Source organism: Spodoptera frugiperda, chromosome 2, assembly GCF_023101765.2.
Source record: "Spodoptera frugiperda isolate SF20-4 chromosome 2, AGI-APGP_CSIRO_Sfru_2.0, whole genome shotgun sequence".
Lineage (NCBI taxonomy): Eukaryota > Metazoa > Arthropoda > Insecta > Lepidoptera > Noctuidae > Spodoptera > Spodoptera frugiperda.
The window spans coordinates 5954652-5974048 of record NC_064213.1 but is presented as its reverse complement, the minus strand read 5'-3'; the positions used below and the strand labels follow the sequence as shown (position 1 = coordinate 5974048).

Here is a 19397-nt window from a genome sequence, read left to right as displayed (position 1 = left end):
TCAATTTGTGATGGAAATTAGAAACTAATCGGTTCCAAATAAATACACAAAGTAAGCCCAAAATTTTCTCACTCACCTGCTGACTTAACCGATCCAGTCTCAAGGTCATATTAATAGAATCTGACTCAGAGAAATAGACGGTGTAACCCCATGCAGATCCACACCATTGCCCCGTTGGGGGGGAGGGAGCTCGCTCCACTATCGTCATGTGCCCATCAGGACATCCATCCGACGTGAATGACACAAACTTCCCTACCGTGAACGTGTCAAATGTTAGCTGAAACAAATGCTTTTGGTTAGATTTGATATTGAATTATGAGTCTTATGGTAGTGGTTTTAAAGGTGTTTAGTGGTTGGAAAATGTTTAGGTAGATAATTTATGAGACACTCCATACTATAATGTGTTGACATGTTGATGAGTAATCAAATTGTATGTTGTGTTTAAATGTGTAAAATATGTTACAGAAGTTAGTTTGTGAGATGTGTTTTGAATTAATAATGTTCTGCAAAATATTTCGCATATTTTAATATGGTAGATGACTAATTTTTTTTTAATGTCCGTCATGTAGATTATTTTAAAACATTAGATACGTATTTTTTATTTCTTACGCAAACAAATACATTCGAAGATATATCGATTTGAAATATCGCGTGACGTCACTTCTACGTAGAAATGACGTATTTGCTCCCACTCCTAAATTTTGATTCGTTTTATCTCAGTATTTTTATCTTATATGGGAAAATGAAAAAAATAAATGTTATATTTTTTCATTACCTAACTGACGGATTAAGTAGATTTTTAATTTTCATACCCCGTCATCATCCCTATTACTTCTAATCAGTCGCATACATAAAACAATATCTTTTTAAAATTATATTTTTTAATTCACCTTGATTCAACAACAACAAACGCTAACTAACTAAGAATCTCGCTATCACACACCAAGTACTCAGTGCAGAGCTTAGTTAAAACTTAGTTACTTAGAGTTTCTTCAGTGGAGTATCTTACAATGCGTACTGAGTCTGTCTGGGTTATTGTTAGACTCGCGCATGCGTACTACGGGTATGTGTTCTTTGTACTCTATTTTGGATGTCTACAAAGCCGTTTGAGCCGGTTACATTACGTTTTCTCCTAAAAATGTTTTAGGAAAAATTGCAATTTAAAGACGTTGGGATTTCGTTGAGGCGGAAAAATATATTTTCCTCGTGATTAGTTTGGTATAGCTGTATTTAGCTAGAATAGGTTATCTGAAGTACGAAATAATAAAAATAATAGGTACAGTTGTTTTAATAAAATAAAACATAATGAATCTATCTATCTATCTTATTTTCTAATTTTAATATATTTTTTTATGAATCTATCTTATTTTCTTTTATTTATCGTATCCGGTAAATGAGCAGACGGAACATCTCATGGTAAGCAATCATCGCCACCCATGGACACCCGAAACACCAGTGGCATTTCAAGTGCGTTAACAGCCTTTTGGGGGTTGGCAATTTAAGGGGTGTCGAGGAATCAGGGAATGGGAAGGGGGTAATGGGGCCTCCGGTAACTTCAGTTACATAACGAAACATAACACAAGCGTTGTTTCACGTCGGTTTTCTGTATGGCCATGGTTTCACTCCGGTCGAGCCGGCCCATTCGTGCCGAAACATGATTCTCTCACACACAACGCTATAGCTCTAGAAACATCATCATTACATTTATTTATAAAACAAAACAATATACCTTAAACAAATAGGTATCAGAGAAAACACAATATCATATTATTATAAACAAGGAAAAACAAACTAAAAAAAATAAACTAATGATGAACAGGAAACAGATGAAGAAGAATTTAAACCGTTCAAGAATAAGACAGTCGGCTCAACGAAGCGTTGCTTTTTAATGAACGCGCTTGTCAATACCTTTTCAATTCCAGCCCTTAGTATATACAGCGCGTGCGATAAATAATATGATATATTACGTTGAGAATGTAAAAGTATTGATGTTACAAATCGAATAATAAAGTAATGAGTTTATGTTATGTCTAACTGTTCCGGTAATGAGTTACATAATTATGTTTAACGGTTTTATAATTATTTAGCTTTAAAGGTTAGAGTGTAAACTTCCCGCTGATGGCACATATTTCTACACATATACTAATCCTGTGGGTGTAGGTTAGGCTTAGTCCAATATCCCGATATATAATTATAATGTAAAATATGTTTCATTAAATAAGCATGTCCGTATTGTCCGTGAAGGTCGTTGTATATATGGGGATCCTATACTAGGTTGTCTTTAAAATATTTTATGGATGTTTTTTTTTTCAAGTTGAAGTCCATAAAGTTATACACACGCTATAGATGATGCGTGTTCCATTCATACTGAGGGTAATGGAATGGAGTATCTTATTACAGAAACGTTAGCACAATTTGTGTTTTACTTCTTAGCATACAATATGTAGGGAAATTATGAGCCGTTTATTGTGCAAACGACCTGTAGGCGGCAGGGAGGTATAACTTAAATATTGTGTTCTGTTTGTAAAATTATGTTTGATTTATAATATATTTATTACATTTTGGATATTCGTAAACTATTACGAATAAAAACAAAAATTATAATAAGTTTCCATAAAAATGCATTCCAAAAATTTTTTTTCCGATATAGGTAAACAATAGTATAGCACAAACTATATGGGTGGTAACGATTGCTTACCATTAGGTGATCTGTCTGCACGTTTATCGGCGTATACCATAAAAAAACTACTACTAATAACAACCACTTTTTAACTAAATACTTTCGAACCGGTAATGTATTGTAAGGTTAAACTCTACTCACAAAAGTGACAAAATAGACAAGACATCATTAAAATTTTATTGAAAAGAAAGTATTTCGGTACAAGATCAGCCCTACGAAATACTGTCACTGAATTTGGAACTTTAAAACCAGACTTTAAAGTCAATTTTCATTTCGCACAAAAATCTGATAGAACTAATGCCAAAGTAGCCAGTTTTAGGGAGCTCTACTATCAAAAATGTGTTATGTAGCTATGTTACGAAAATTTAATAGCTAAGCTAAACAATAAATAAAGCTTACTGTTTCTACTGATAATAAGCTATGTAAGCTTATTATCAGTAGAAACAGTCAGCTGTGAGGAAGATACGATGTATCAATATTAGCGAGGACATCCATAGCATGCATCCGTAACACGAATCTTTCCATAAAAAATAGCTTAGCTGAGTCCATTTCTACCAGGACTAAGCTATGTATACCAGTAAATATGATTGGTAAAAGCCAAACGCATCCACAGCAACGTAGCATAGCACATCTCTAGTGGAAAAGCACCCTCAACCACCAAATAATCCGAACATTGGTACTTCATTTATATAAGAATGCGGTCGGGGAGTCTAATGCTTAGTTATAAGTCTGAAATGAATTTCCAAGAATTCCGAATACAATTCTGTTAATATGAAAGCCATTTTAATCATGTTAAACGCGGTTTCGAAGTAATGTCGACTGCCTTTTAGGATTATTTGTAATCTTTTGCTCTTATATAAATGGTTTTCTCGAAATTGAGTATTTAGTGAGGTCTAATGTTTATACTGGTTGTATTGTTTTAATATAAAGGTAGGATTGTTGGTTTATTACGCTTGGCCGCTTAAATGAGTTGTGGTATAGAGATAGATGACAATGACTGACGGCTTAGAAATTACAGAAAACCGACGTGAAACAACGCTTGCGTTGTATATCGTTGTGTGATAGAGATAACAGGAGGCCCATTACATTCCCAATCTTCCTAATCCCCGATTTCTCACTAACCCTTAAATTCCTAACTCCCAAAATGCCGGCAACGCCATTGTGACGCCTCTGTTGTTTCGGGTATACATGGACGGCGGCGATTGCTTACCATCAGGTGATCCGTCTGCTCATTTATCGGCTTATACCACAAACAAGAGAGAATTTAGTCAAACGGCCTTTATGGCTATACATTATCGAAAAAATATCTGCGTAAATAATGTAATCGGAAAAAAGAAGGCACACAGAGTATTAGCAAAGGTCTGTAATATGCTCTTTGTGTATTATTATGTCATGTACGATGTTATCTCCGCTCCAGAATAATCAAACAAATAGACAAAAAATAAAAATAAACGAATCAAAGAAAACAATCAAATAATGTAACCCAAAATCCCGATTGAATCTTAAACAACCTACTTAATAACCAATTCAACGAATGTAACCGGTCTCAATAACTCGAACACTTACGTCAATAAGATTTTCATCCGATCAAAATTCAACCCTACTCGTCCGCTAAAATACAATCTTCCTATTTCAGATTACAATCACATACTAGTTCGGAACGATTCGTTTGACACGGGTCCTACTTAGGATTCCGATCACGTAGCTATTTCTAAATACCTGTATAATGTCGCCATAGTTCCCGCCCATAGCGGTGAAGTTGAGGTGGCAGACGAAAGGGAGGTGATCCTCTCGAGGCCTCCGGACCTCTAATTCGTATGTGCGTCCCACGTCTCCCATGTACGTCCTGTTGCATGCTGTAACAAAAATAGAAATATTTAATGTTTATTTATTGGTAAGCTTTGATTTTACTAGAGTGCTGTTCTATTTTTTCAGTTTTTCTGAAACAATCTTAGTTCAACAAGAGCTATCCGATTAGGTGCAGTCTTTCAGAAGTTATGCATGTAAAATGTTGTAAGTGTGGGAGAGTCATGCTTCGGCACATATGGGCCGGCTCGAACGGATTGATACCACACAGAAAACCAGTGTGAAACAACGTCGCGTTGTGTTTCATTCTGTGAATGGGGTTACCGGAGACCCAATTACCCTACTTTCCAATCTTTCTAATTCCATATTCGCAACCTTTAAATTCTTAACATGTAAAATTTTATTATGATACGTATTCGAAATTTTTTGCCACTCTTACATTATTATCAAATCCGTCTCATAAGACCAATATAATTATTTTTTAATACATAAAACGTAGACACATGTTTAACATAACCAAAAATGTACGAGTCAAAAACTATAATACTTAACAATAAAAATCATGCTTAAGCTGTTTTATTCTTGGCACGAGACAAACAAAAGCAGTTTCTTCCAAGACATAATAATTGTTTAGCACACCGTGAAGTTAAATAACGTAGACTTTATGCACACTGTTCCAAATTATGATCAAAACAGGTACACGTAGAACTACACTGAACAGTATTAAGTTTATTTATGTTTACAATGGGATTAAGATGGCTAACTGTTACGATGAAAATATTAAATTTGTAGAGACTACTTCATGAGTCGAGTGGTCTTAATACTGTTTGTAATTAATGTTACTACAATGTATCTATCAAACAGATTGATTCGCAGGTCAAGCATAGTATTATTGACTGTTTTGCGATTTAGGTACTTCTGCTAAGTAACAGAAATGATACACCTCCATAAATGAGGCCTAAAGGTTATCATCACACACTTCCCCAACCCAGCTATTAACTTGTCATTTAAATTTTAGGACAAAATCTTATGTCGTATGACATATTTCATAACTTCAATACAAAAAGGCTGTAAGCAGGTGACCCGCGCACTTGCAGCCCGCCGTTGGCTTTTCCAAAGCCAAATACACTGTATCGCAGTCGTGCCGTGGCCGTACAGTTACCTATTATTTCCAAAAGGTTCATTTAAATCTATACAAAACTAACGCTAGCAAGAAATATTCCTCTTAAAATTGGATTATTAGGTCACCGTCAAAAGGTTTGATTAACTCGAATCCATGTCAAATTAAAAGAGGACGCCATTGAAATTGAAAATATTGGCGCCGAAATTGTATCCAATTTTATTATTACTTTACTGACGCACTGAATAAGGTGTTAAATCTCAATCAAGGTATTTATGACTGAAAATAATTCACGAAATGATATAAAAGCACTTTATTACTGCTAGTTGTGTTATTCAAGCAAAATGTTAATTGAAAACTCGGGTAACTCAACAGACATTTCTTAGATTTAGATTTCAGCCATGATCGTCCCACAGCAGGGCAAAGGCCTCCCTGCCCTCCTTCCACTCCTCTCTGTTTAAAGCTTTTTGCGGTCAATCCTTGTCATAGATGTCGAGTTCGTCCCACCATCTTCTTTTGGGCCTGCCGCGAAATTTCTAACAAAGCAAAATAAAAAATCTGCCACTTTCTAATCTCATTACATGTCCATACAAAGTAATGCGATTTTCTTTTAACTCTGAAGGTGCCTAATTCTAGACATTTTCATTTAGGCTGCAATGTAACTGATTAGCCGGGAACAAACAGAGCTATTTTCTCATTTACCTCTAAAATACTCGACATACTAATAATATGCTTTGAGCTATTGCCACACATACTACAGGTAACTGTTTGACTCACTCAACATATTAATCGCAGTGCTATGTCTATTTCGCAGATATAATTGATGTTTGTTCGTGTCATAGTGCATACAATGGAATTGCCGAAACATACATGACATGTATTACAATTATGCAAGTCAATATTTAACAGGTTATTGGATTGGATTAGCAGCACGATTTGTTATTGCTTGCTGGCTTTATTACTAACTAGGTAAGCCTAGAACTAAGTATAAGACTCTTCCACAAGTAGGTATAGGAGTGACATACTTCGGCATGGATGAGCCGGCTCACTCGGAGTAATACCATAGAAAACTAAATTGAAACTACACTAGCGTTATGTTTCATCATGAGTGAAGTAATCGGAGACCCAATTACCCAAATCTCTCCAATCCCCGAATCCCCAACCTACTATATTCAAATTCCTAACCTGCAAAAGGCCGGCAACGCACTTGTAACGCCTCTGGGGTTTCGAATGTCCGTAGGTGGCGGCAATTGCTTACCATCAGCAAATTTGTCAGCTCGTTCACCAGGTTACGATTTAAAAAACCAGTGATAATTCAGTAAGCAATCGCCGCCGCCCATGGACACTAAACACCAAAGGCGTTACAAGTGCGGTGCCGGCCTTTTGGGAGTTAGGAATTTATGTTCGGGAATCGGGGATGGGGAAGATTGGGAATGGGGGAATTGGGCAAATCACACAACGAAACACAACGCAAGCGTTGTTTCACGTCGGTTTTCTGTGAGGCCGTACCGTCGAGCCGGCCCATTCGTGCCGAAGCATGGCTCTCCCACACTATTAGTATAGTAGTTTGTTAATAGTCTAGCTCAAATCATATAAAATGACACAGAATTATTATATTATTCAGAAACCTTGAGCTTTATACTTTATAGGAGTGTCCTCACGAATGCTTATTATGTAAATACACATTTTTCCAATTAGAATAAACGTTTTTTGTATCTGAATTTGTCACAATTCAATTTATGCCTAGTATATGAGGTTGTAAATATATTAGTTCATACAGAAATGTGGTTCTAAATGTCACAGCGTTAATATACTTTCATCCAGACCTTATGCCTAAATAAAGAGCAGATATTATTTCATTACGTAACACAATTCACGGTCACTTCATTCCAAACAACAGAAATACGTATGTCCTAATTTATGCAAGTCATTATAAAATACACCGCCGCCGTACCTGTACTATTGTTAATCCTTTCACAATAAAAATAGGGAAATGAGAAGGAAAAAGGTCGTGAATAAAGAGTTTCATACAATAGGCGGTGGTGGCCATATTTTACGATCTTTTTTTCGGAAAAAAACCTCGCCTTTTGTCTACACTGACATCGCGTTACAGAACATAAGACAAGTGTACACTTCAACCCAGAATCATTGTTCACATTAATGTCTCGCTTTTGTTTTCGGTTGGGCAAACGCGAAATATGAAAACAACTTCGCCACTTAATTACGTAAAATGATAGCATCCAATTTGTTACTCTCTGTCCTTGGAATATAACGGGGGAATTGCACAACTTGATTCCCCCTAGTCCTTTTCATCATCGAACCACAAGACAATCGGCGAGGCGTCACCGCTTCATGGTAGATACCCCACCAACTCGCACGAAGCGCTTCGCTTCAAGCTTCCTTGTGCGAACTGCTAGGGAGTGGAACTCCTTGCCGGAGTCTGTGTTTCCTGATGGGTATAACCTGGGTGTCTTCAAGGCCCGAGTGAATAGGTTGCTAATGGGCAGACGTGCTCCACCGTAGGCCGCATCATCACTTACCATCAGGTGAGATAGCGGTCAAACGTCGACCCATTAAATGTAAAAAAAAAAAAAAAAAATAACTTAGATTAAAAACTTTTGATTGTTATGTAAGTTTTAAGTGAAAGGCGAACCGAACTTAAAGTTAGTTTAGTAGGGCTACTAGCTACATAATGGTTTTAAGTTTAATTTCTACTTTGCCTAAATTATTTATTCATGTCTTAGAGGCACATTCATTACGCGGTAAAGGACTATTCAATGTTTCAGTCATCGGAGTCCACAGATTTTGGACGCAACAAGTCATAAGTACAGGTGATTATGAAGAATGAATGTGGACTTAGGAACCATCCTAAGTCCACAAGTGACTTATACCAATAAGTCAGATAAGGTTTGATAAAACACAATTGACAGATCTAATCAATCGATAAACATATGCCTTAACTGAACCAAACCAAAGAAAAACCACGTGCTAATCCAAGTTTACACAGTAACTTATTAACTCTCAAATTACACAGCGCTTTAAAAAATATAAATCACAGTTAATAAAAAAAGGAATAAGTTATAGCCAGTCCGCGATATAAATTAAATTGAATTATAGAGCAAAATTTGAGTAAGAGGAAGATTATGTAAGCTATTTGAATTACGGAGTCAACTCAGCTCAGTTATTTAAGGATGTGGTAATAACCAGGGATTAATGGGAGATAAACTCGGTTTATTTTAGTCATCAATTTATTGGAGACTCGTTCTCAATGTTAGTTAGTATTAATTATTTTTGTGAGCTGTTCTGTTTTTAGCTGATAAGCCATGCGTGATTCCCTATAGTTTGCCCTTTAGAAATCTTGACAATATATAGGTATTTTCGTGGGAGGAAATGTCATTAATTTATTGGAGGAAGTCTAAAAATAGAACCAATCAGAGACAGTGGAAAGGTTATCGGATAAAAGTCACGAGTCATGACATTAGGTGCGTGATCGATTAAGATTTTGTTATTGTCAATATAGGTAGTTATTTTTGTATAAATGTTTTGTTGAAAAGAATATAACGTGTAAACAACAAGCAATAATCAAACCGTATAAATGTTTGATGAATATTTTAATATTTATCATTCATTCGCACCATAATAAAATCTTAAAATAACTAGTATCTTCTATAAATGTACCAGGAGCGAATGACATGAAAGGAAGTGTTTGCTTAGCGAACATAATTGAGACATTTTAGTGAGAACGCAGTTAGTAGTCGCTAAAGTTTTCGCAGAATGGGAACGAAATTGTTCTTCCAAAAGTTAGTCGGAGACGGTTTGCGAATAGACACGCCAGCAAGCGCTTGCGATTGCCGAATGATAGTAGGTATAGAAGGGAATGCGAAGTAAATGTTTGCCTACTAAGTGAGACTTCTTTTTAGATGCTATCAAAGAAATCGAAAGCTTTGGAAAACGATTTTTGTTGTTGGTACTTAGTATGGATCACTAAAGAGCGAGAACCATTTTATGTCGTAACTTTTAGAGATACGATTGCTTTACTGATCAATAGCATCGTATCAAGTACATCTATAAAAAAGATAGACGAATAAAAAATAACGACTCTGAAGAAAAAACTATTTGTGAATTATCAAAAAATATGTCTACACGTAGATTAATGAAATAGCTTCATACTAAAAATGTTGGTGAAGAACAACCTTGTATTAGCAAAATAGAAATAAAACACTCATCAGACATTACATACTGTTTATCAATCCATCAACTCCAAGGCTCATTACCTACTATAATAACATAGGTCTTGTTCAAATACATGCAACAATAAATGCCTTATTTACGTAATAATAACAGTAATATACAATACACAAAGCCCAAAGATATTTACTGTTTAATGATGCAGTCGTGAGTTTCGACGTTATTCACAATCATGCTTCAGTACGAGTATTACCGTCTAGTGCTGTGAAATAAGCGCGCGAGTAAATCCGTATGTACGGCACTAATTATGTGCAAACCTGTTCATGTAACAGGAGCATGTAGAGTAAATATTTATTATGATAAAGGCTTACTAGATGTGTGTCTTTTATATTTGATTTTCTTTAGCTTTCTGCTCCTAGGTCTTTAAAGATTAGTACTGGGTGACAACAAATAGGTTTTTAGCTATTTTGTTTAACCTCAGTGTTTTGTTATCATGTTATTCAGCAGTTAAAACGTTACAGCAGCTTGAGTAAGAGATGTGTCAACAGTAGGGAAACCATCCATAACACACGTATCTAAGTCTAAGTCTGTTTCCACAAGTGTCAAGCTCTTTATACCAATGAATATTATAATTAGTGGAAGCTAAACGCATCCACAGCAAATTAACATAGCACATCTCTGGTGATCACACTAATTCAAAGGCTTTGTTTCTGAATGATTTTAAAGGACCAGATTGTCAATGCTTTAGGTTCAATAGGTTTTTGTGTAATTATAGCGATCATAAATACACAATAAAGGATACCTTAATCATCCTACCTGAAGCACACGATATAATCAACAAAATTAATCATTAGCAACTATCCTATTCCGCTAAAACTAAACAAAGATTGACACAACAATGCAGGCAAACAGAATGTTGTATAGACTTGCATGAAACCTGGGTCCGGCACTAATTATGTATGTACACACGACTACACAACAAGTTATACAGAACCAGTTTATCCTGGTCCCGCTTTGGATGATCTTCCCACGCTTTCATCGGTCAGTTTATACTGGTTTGTATACCTTGATGTGTGCGAGTTTGAGCCCACGTGTAACGCGAACGTTTGCATAGAGGATAATTAATATTTCGCCTGTGTACTGGTATTAACCCGAAGATATAATGAAATACTCGTAGTATATCTATGGGTAATTTTGAAGGAGGATTTAAGGGTAGAACAATGAAGTAATGCATTTTTTTACAGTAAATATGTAGTTGCAATGTATTAAGTCGATTTCTTGGTTGACAAAGAAATAACGATTTCGATTTTTTGATGATTTTGATGTTTATACGCTTGTCTCATAGATTTACATAAAAATTAAAAATCAAAAATGTTATTTACTTTTATAATAACTATCGTGAAACATGCAAAATTAACTAAAAATCACATTTCTTCTCTTCTTTATGAGCAGCGCGCGCAGTAGCGGTGATGTCGCGCAGCCTACTGCTACTATTTACTTTATAAAAGTTTTATTAAAATAATTAGAGTTTACCTTTTTCTAGGAACAAAATCCATAAAAAAAAATACAAAATTTTATATTGCAGACATTAACATCTACACAATTGCAATAACTAAAAAGCGTCTTAAGGGAGTCAATAACATTATAAGAAGTGCAACCACAGCACAGTAGCTAATAAAAATAATACCATTCTAGTTCATTGGTATAATTCAGGTTGATTATCAAAATGAACAGTGCAAATGGCATAATCACTATGCATAGTAAATGAACCCAAATTCAGTGGGTTAATTAATGTTATCAGTAGCAACAGTTCGGGTATTTTAGACCTATTTACCTAAAGCTGGTCGTTTGACCTAGTATGGGATATTACTAGGTTTAATGTATAGTTCTATATAGAGTAATTATTGAGAAATCAAATATCATCATCATTATCAAACTATAAGTGGCCATTGCTAACGAAAAACCTCTTCTCGCACGGAGAAGGTTTGAGTATTTATCATCACGCTTGCTCAATGCGGAATTATAAAGAAGGTGATTTTATGAACACTTTCTTCCGGTTGAACAAAGAATCAGTAAAAGATCTGGAGAGAAAATCTGAAATCCTAAGCAATACTATATTAATATATGATTTTATACATATTATGTCAGAAGCAAATAATTAGTGAAATCTATTCATTACATAGTCTATCTCTACACGGATATTTCAAAGAGAATTTTCTGTTACTGCACTTCAGTAGAGATAAATACCAAAGTTGGTTCAAGTAAGTCTACAGCTCTGAATGAGCGCACGTTTTACATTAATTAGCTAAGTATGTGGAAACTTGTCTAGTACTAGTAATGTGTTGAATGTAGACATTTCAATGCATGTTAATTCATTACGGGAATATTTTAGGTTTTGCGAAAATTCGGTTTATAGCAAAAGTCTCTTTTTATCATTTAAATACCTATATATTAATTGATTTTATATTGGGACGTTATCTTTATATAGTACCTACCATAAAATCTTAAAACTTTAAAAAAGACGCTACGCGTTGCTACGGTATGGCTACGCATCTACTACGACAGCTACACGGCGTAGCATTTATAGGTATATTTGAAGGATTTCGTTTTAATCGTACGTAGTTCTATTATAGCTACAGATTATTCATATAACACATTTAACAACAAACCATGAAAAGTAAAAAATAACATTTAAATATCATTTGTATAGCTAAATTATTAATATGTGGTCAGTCGTGATTTCGCGGGTTCGAATCTTAACAACAGCAAGAGTTATACATAATTTCTTAGATTATTTAAATACCAGTGACAAACACCGAAAAAAGCCCAGTCTTATAATTTCTAATTCTAAGTTTGAAATCGCCGACCCTCATTGAGCAAGCGTGGCGATTAATGCTCAAACCTTCTCAATGCGAGAAGAGGCCTTTGGTCAGCAGTGGCCACTTATAGTCTCTCGATGAATATAGCTAAAATTAGTTACTGTGAGAGGACTTCAATTTGAGCTACCAAACGTGTGCAGATGTTGGTGTAATTTATGTGCAAACACGTATCTGTGTCACGTTTACATTTGCGGTGTAGTTAATTATTCTTTCACCACCGTACCGGTGTGACGATGTTTCCAATGATAATTTAATTGTTTCCCGATGTTAAATAATTATTCAAAGCTATTTTTGTGTTATTTTAAGTTCATTTACCTCTTGCGGTTAGGTTAAAATAAATTATTTGTTACCGTTAGTGTCGTTTATTTCATAATCATGGATTTCTTTTAATATGCAAAACAAGATTCGGCATGATGAAGTATGTAAGATTCGTAGCAATTGGCGTTCCATTGTCTTTGCCTACCTCCATGGGAGACAGGCGTGAGGCTATGTATGTATGCAAATCAAAAATCGAATTGAATTCGTTTGATTTTAATGATTTTTGTTGTAAGTACTATAAAATTTCTTCGGTTTAAATATATTATATAACCATATCTCTTTAAAAATAGCAACTTATAAGTAGGGCCTTTGTTATTTATTGAATGACACGATAGTCTCAAAGTTTCCTATTTGGTTGTGGAATATTTTCAATTTCTCTCACAACCAGACTAAACACATAACTAGTAAAATACATTAAACTAAAAGGTTCACTTATGTCAGATAGGTCTTATGTCTTATGTCAGAAAATAAAAGCCAGGATATTATTACATTTAAAGGAACAAAGCTAACTCAACGTAAATATTTATAAATAAAATAAAACTTCAAACAGTTTCTTGGAAGCTGTTAGAAAAGTGGCACACACAACACTCACATGGTAGCACACATATAGTACACAAAGCTTCAAATTGAGCTATACAAAACCAGTTTATCATGGTCTTGTATTGTATGAACTTTTCACACATACGACGGTCAGCTTATACTGGTTTTGTATACCTTGATGTGTACAGGAACACACTACTATGGCATAGGTACTTTTACACTCACACGAACGCCATTTTACACGGTCGCCTAGTATTTTCACAGAAATGTTTAGTTTTCTGGTCCAAGTCTCGACTTGCGTCACTGATCCGGATTCTTGAGTAGTATCCGATGTGATCGGATGTTTTCACAATTTGTCCCCGTTTACCGGCCACCTATCTCAATGCAATCGGTGAAATGTTCGAAGCAAGGATTGGCAATTTGAGAGATTTCGGATTTAGAACTAGAGTCTTTTTTTTCTTTTTTTTATCACAGTTTGCAGGTAGGTGTTGTCAGCCATGATCGGATCAATAGTGTTTTAACGTCATGCTTAAACGATACTTTCAAAAGCACTTAGAATGACCTTGAAGCATCTATTAAGGTAAATGCCATCACTTAAAATGAAAAATATTAAAGTGATCCGCTCCATATAAAAAGTCCAAATCTAAATAATTATTTTAAAGAACGAGCAGCTCTCTATATTTCCTTATTTTTCCTCGTTTTGATGAAAACATTAATAAGAATAATTATAATTTAAGCTTTCGGCAGACGTATTTTACCGGTATCATCCTCCTTGGCTCAATGTGGCGTATTTTATAAAATATACTTTTTTAAATCGCGGCTTTCGGTTTTTGTTGCACCTGACCTAATTTCGGTTTATGTAAATATATTTTGCACCCTTGGTTTTTCGTTTAAAAAGCGAATTGATTTTGCTTTAAAAACTCCGTAGTGTGGCCTGTTTACATATTTATTTCGTGAATAAAAATAACGATATGTTTTTTTTTTTTTACTTTGAGAGAGTGGATTTTAAATATTTTGGTGGTTTTTGGCTGGAGAAAATTCTGTTTTTTGATGTTCGGTGAATAAATTATTATTTATGGTATTTTGTATGAAATGGAATACATACATTTGTTTAATTTATACACAATTTTAGCGAAAAGATGAGATACTACATTTCATATATTAAGTGTTTTTTATAGTATAAGCTGGTAAACGAGCAGATGGATAACCTGATGGTAATCAATCGCCGCTGCCCATGGACACCCGAAACACCAGAGGCGTGACAAGTGCGTTGCCAGTCTTTTAGGGGTAGGGTTTGAATGCTTATTGGGATAAGTTGTCACAGTCACAACAAAAATGTATTTCGTTAAATAAAGAATATTAAACTCCATTCTTTTGTAAAGTAGGTAACATTCAGTTACGTAACAATTGGTTTTCCCAAACTTATCTCAAAAATCTTCACTTTAGTTTCCAGTCGCAGCTAATGCGACTATTAGGGACATTCTTACCGAGCACCTAGTAAGAGTGCAGTGGATTGCAATAAACTGCTCGGAAACTTTAGAATGCTGACACACTAAGGTAAAATATTTTGGGAATAACGCTAGATACCGGTCATAGTTCGCGATGTAAAATCAAGATAAAATTCAAGATTCTGGAATCTTGGTCAAGACCAAATTCTTGTACTAAAATGCTATATGCGGTTTCATTCTTTTCCTTTTCTAGTACGAACTATAGGTCTTGTATAGGTTATATAAAAGTGCTTAGTAGGATTATAATACATAGTACATACTTTCATACCAGTTGTTCTTGTAATGGAAATTCACGGAATATCAGTTTTAATTCCTATTTATATTAGAAAATGCTAAAAGAAAGATCTTTAAAGAAGATATATGTTATGCAAGCATCGTGTAAATTTCAATAGCAACCACTCAAAGTCTGAGGCGTACAATAAACCTTCTTTAATTATAGCGACCGGCTGAAAACGAGCTTTCCCTTTTATCGTGCCCACGTAGGTGGTCATTAAGCCAAAATATAGCCACAATTAACAAAAAAACCTGCGTTTAATAAGGTGTTAAGTTTACCGTAGCGGTGTTTACAAAATGGAGTGTCATTAGTCACGGAGCTCGGATCGAGATAGTACCGTGTGTGTTTAACCTGCTAGAATATTCATAGGAACAATCATTGTACTCCCTATTGTATGGTTTTGTTTAGTGTTAATGTTTTTTTTTTTTTTCGTAAATCATAGTCACAAAGTATATGTTTATGTAGAACAGTTTGAACACTGATTAGGCATAGTTAAACTTTGCGTGGGTGTTGACTAGCGTGTAGAAATATTTTATCGATATCGGGTATCGGTATATCGATTACTTTGGCAAGCCTAGTATTTATATTACAATGTAAATTTTGTTAAGTAAAATTAGTTAAACGTCGTACAGTTTTCTTTAAGACAGGGATATCTACGTGTAGATATCACGAGCAAAACGACTGCAGTATTCCAAACATTCTCGTAATATTTGGAATTCACCGCACAGAAATCGCAACTCTATTGTTTCTGTGAAATTCCTATACCGTTTGCTCAATAAAAATGTAATTCCTAACTTCGTTCTGCGGTCTGCATCAGACTGATGCAGCGCCTCCCTAGAGAGAAAGAACTGAGCAAACTCATTGTAATCTACTTCTTTCAATTCCCTTTGTGAGTACATCTTCACTTCTTTTGTGTAAGACAATTATCGTTGCAGACATTCTTTGAACAAAAACGTATTTTACGAGCGCGGAATGAGAACCATTTTGGTGAAACTGTGCGAAGCAGATTAAGGTTTGCCGTGCTAGAGAATTTATTTGTGTTCAGGATCAGTGGTAATACAGAGAGACTTGTGGCCGACTCGCAGTCGCACGGTCCAACCGAGTTTAGTGTAAGCTATTTTTGGCGCAGTTCATCTTTGAACGTTCATTGCTAACATTTTGGAACTCCTGAACATTTCAGGTAATAGTTGTCTTTCCAGTTTTTTTTTTCTATGCACATAACGACACCCGCTAAGTATAAGTATGTATCTTCCAGTACACGAAATGGTTTTTATTGCATTTTTAGCTTCAACGTACCTGTATCTATCCAATAAAAAAATATCAAAAAAATTGTAACAGCCGAACATGGTTTTTTTTCAGACGCATAAGTATTTATCTGAATTAGCTAAAATAAATACAACGTACAAATATGGAAGTTCCAGTTAAATAGTAGTACGCGGGGGGATCGAGACGCGGGGATGCGGGCATGTGCCAATCGCTCAGTTCTTCGCGGTAACAGCGAGCGGCACGCGCGAGCGGTGCGTTATATTTTATTAATATAGTGAACGCTATAAATTCTTAGTATCGTTAAAGCAAAATGCAATTAAAAGGCGACAGAATCTCATGTCACCACCAAATAAGATTTATTCGTCACCTAGACAAGGTAAGTCCTAATGATAATAATTATTATGGAATTTTAGCCATTCCCGGTGCATAAGTGTGTATCTACGTAGTTACACATTTATACACTGGATTCAATTTTAATTGTAAAATGTATCTAGGCACTTAACTACTTATTCCATGGATATCGCGTAAAATATTCGATAAATATTCCATTGAAAAAGTGTTTGGCAGTTAGAGTATTTTGATACATTCTAAGACCGGAGTAAAATTATCTATGTGTTATAAAACAAAACCATAAACCTTTACAAACAAAATTTCAAACCATAAATCCTTAAAATGACAAAGATATGACAATTTATAATTTTTGCAATCTTAAATTCGCTCTCCTGTAAAATTTAACTTTTTCAGTTACTTACTTATACTTAGGACGTGTCGATAATACTAATTTTGGAGTTTGAATACAGAAAAGTTTTGGAAAATATGTTAGAAAACTCGATATGGCAACGATGTCTTCTATGAGCTACTAAATACTCACTTTAGTTTAGAAGCTCAAATATTGTAGACAGTCACAACTTGTCTAGTTTAGATCCTTCTTTATTTTCTTTTCTCTGAAGCGATGCATACAGCTTTTTTTTATCAATTTCTTAAAAAAAAACATTTGCAGAACTTGGATAGAAAACAATGTTAATGAACCCTAATAATTATAAGAGTACAATGATGCGTATAGTCAAATAAAGTTCGCAAATATTATACTTTCGTTCTTATGTTCAAGACCTAAGATTACAATACCTTTTACTAAAGTAAGTAGGTACTACACAAAAGTATACAGTATTATAATATTCATACTATCATTACTATTACACGCTACAATATAATATTTTTTGCAAAATACATTATATAGAGATGTCAAGGTACTCACACTACAAGGACGTGTGGCGACCTATTAGTGATGTCCTTCAAAAAGGGTCAGGTGCGTCATAACTCGTGACCGCTGACGCTTCATATTATAGGTTAGAGAAATAAAAGGGAAAGCGGTATTACGGACTGTGACCCGTTCCCTCAACTTGACGTAAATATTATATGAAACCCGTAAAGTAGTATTTCGATTGTGTTTACTATGATAGATATTGCGTTTGGTGTGTTGTTGTGTCAGTAAAAGTGTATTGCACTTCGTCAGTTTTATTAGTTTTTCGCAGTAGGGAACGATTTTATTTCCGTAAATACACCGAATTTCCAAGATTACTATTATTATTAGTCGTTGTTGTGGAACTGAAAATTCATCAATACTTCATTCCTTTTAGATTAAAACTGCATAATTCTCAGACTTCAAGGAAACTAGGTAAAGCAACGCCACGCACGTAATGCAACGAACCTATTGCCTATATACTAGGCACAATTCCTACTTCGCTACTACTAAGACATTTTCGACAAGCCGAAATAAGCCCAGTACCTAATACTTGTGCGGCAATTACACTTGCAACCACTCAACCAGCGAGGCAGTTAGATAAGAAAACTATAGGTATCTTAGACAAATCGAAGCATAAAATAATACCGAACCGTTTCGTCTATACCCACTCAAAAACTATTTAGTTAAACGACAACATAAACATTGAATATCCACTCCATAACGGTTGTCACATAAACAAGACTCCACGTACTTCGCCATAAAGTTCAAAATAACAGTAACAAAATAATGCAGAAGCGATACGCACTAACCGAACTACTGAACTGCCGAACTGAACGATTACGTAAATCCATAAACATGTTGTATAATATGTTTTGGCGGAGTCCCCGCATAACTCGCCGGGATGAATATTACATAAAAGGCAAAAGGGAGCCAAGTCTGTCCATCGCTGACACAGCCACTCCACTGCCATGCGACGAAGCATTCGAAGCTAGGAAATGAGCGATTTGAAAGATCACAAAGGCGTTTCATATCGTAGATAAATTTTCTTATTCTTTAGATCTTAGGCATGAAATATTTATTGGAATGTTGACTTTAACAGTCTTAATTCATTACTTTTCTATAGTTACGTCTTTATTACAAACAAAAAGGCAGAAAATTGTTAAATGTAAAATTAAGTTTTAGTTGGCAATGATTTTTAATGTGATTTGAGAAATGGTTGAGCTTCTATTTGCAAGAGAAATAACCACCTTAATTAAATGTATAAGCATCATTGAAAGAAACATCTAGAAATCAACTAGAGTTTCTTCTAAATGAAACGAAATGTATTTGTATTTTTTCACTGCATTGCAAACATTCATACAAAAGAATCTCCATCGTTCCGTTATTGCAGAATACGCTCGTTTCAGAGCCCGCAATCCTTAGCCTTCCTTTACTACCTTTTCTTTTGTGACAGATGTCAGCAAACCGAGAAGGGGAGACATATTAAAAATGCGTTTGAATGACCTAAAATGAGTTTCAAAAGATTTATTCGCACGCTTTTTTGTTATGAAGAGTTCGACTTTTTCACTCCACATA

General features: G+C 34.9%; 1 protein-coding gene across 1 annotated transcript in view; it reads right to left on the bottom strand.

The window, feature by feature from the left end:
• Window positions 1–19397, bottom strand: part of LOC118269252 (uncharacterized) — a 74494-nt gene that overhangs the window by 16302 nt on the left and 38795 nt on the right. Inside the window, exons 3-4 of the mRNA XM_035584264.2 lie at window positions 4400–4536; window positions 77–277 (exon numbers count right to left, since the gene is read on the bottom strand). Of these exons, the coding sequence (XP_035440157.1) occupies window positions 77–277; window positions 4400–4536 (338 nt within the window). The remainder of the gene's footprint in view (window positions 1–76; window positions 278–4399; window positions 4537–19397) is intronic.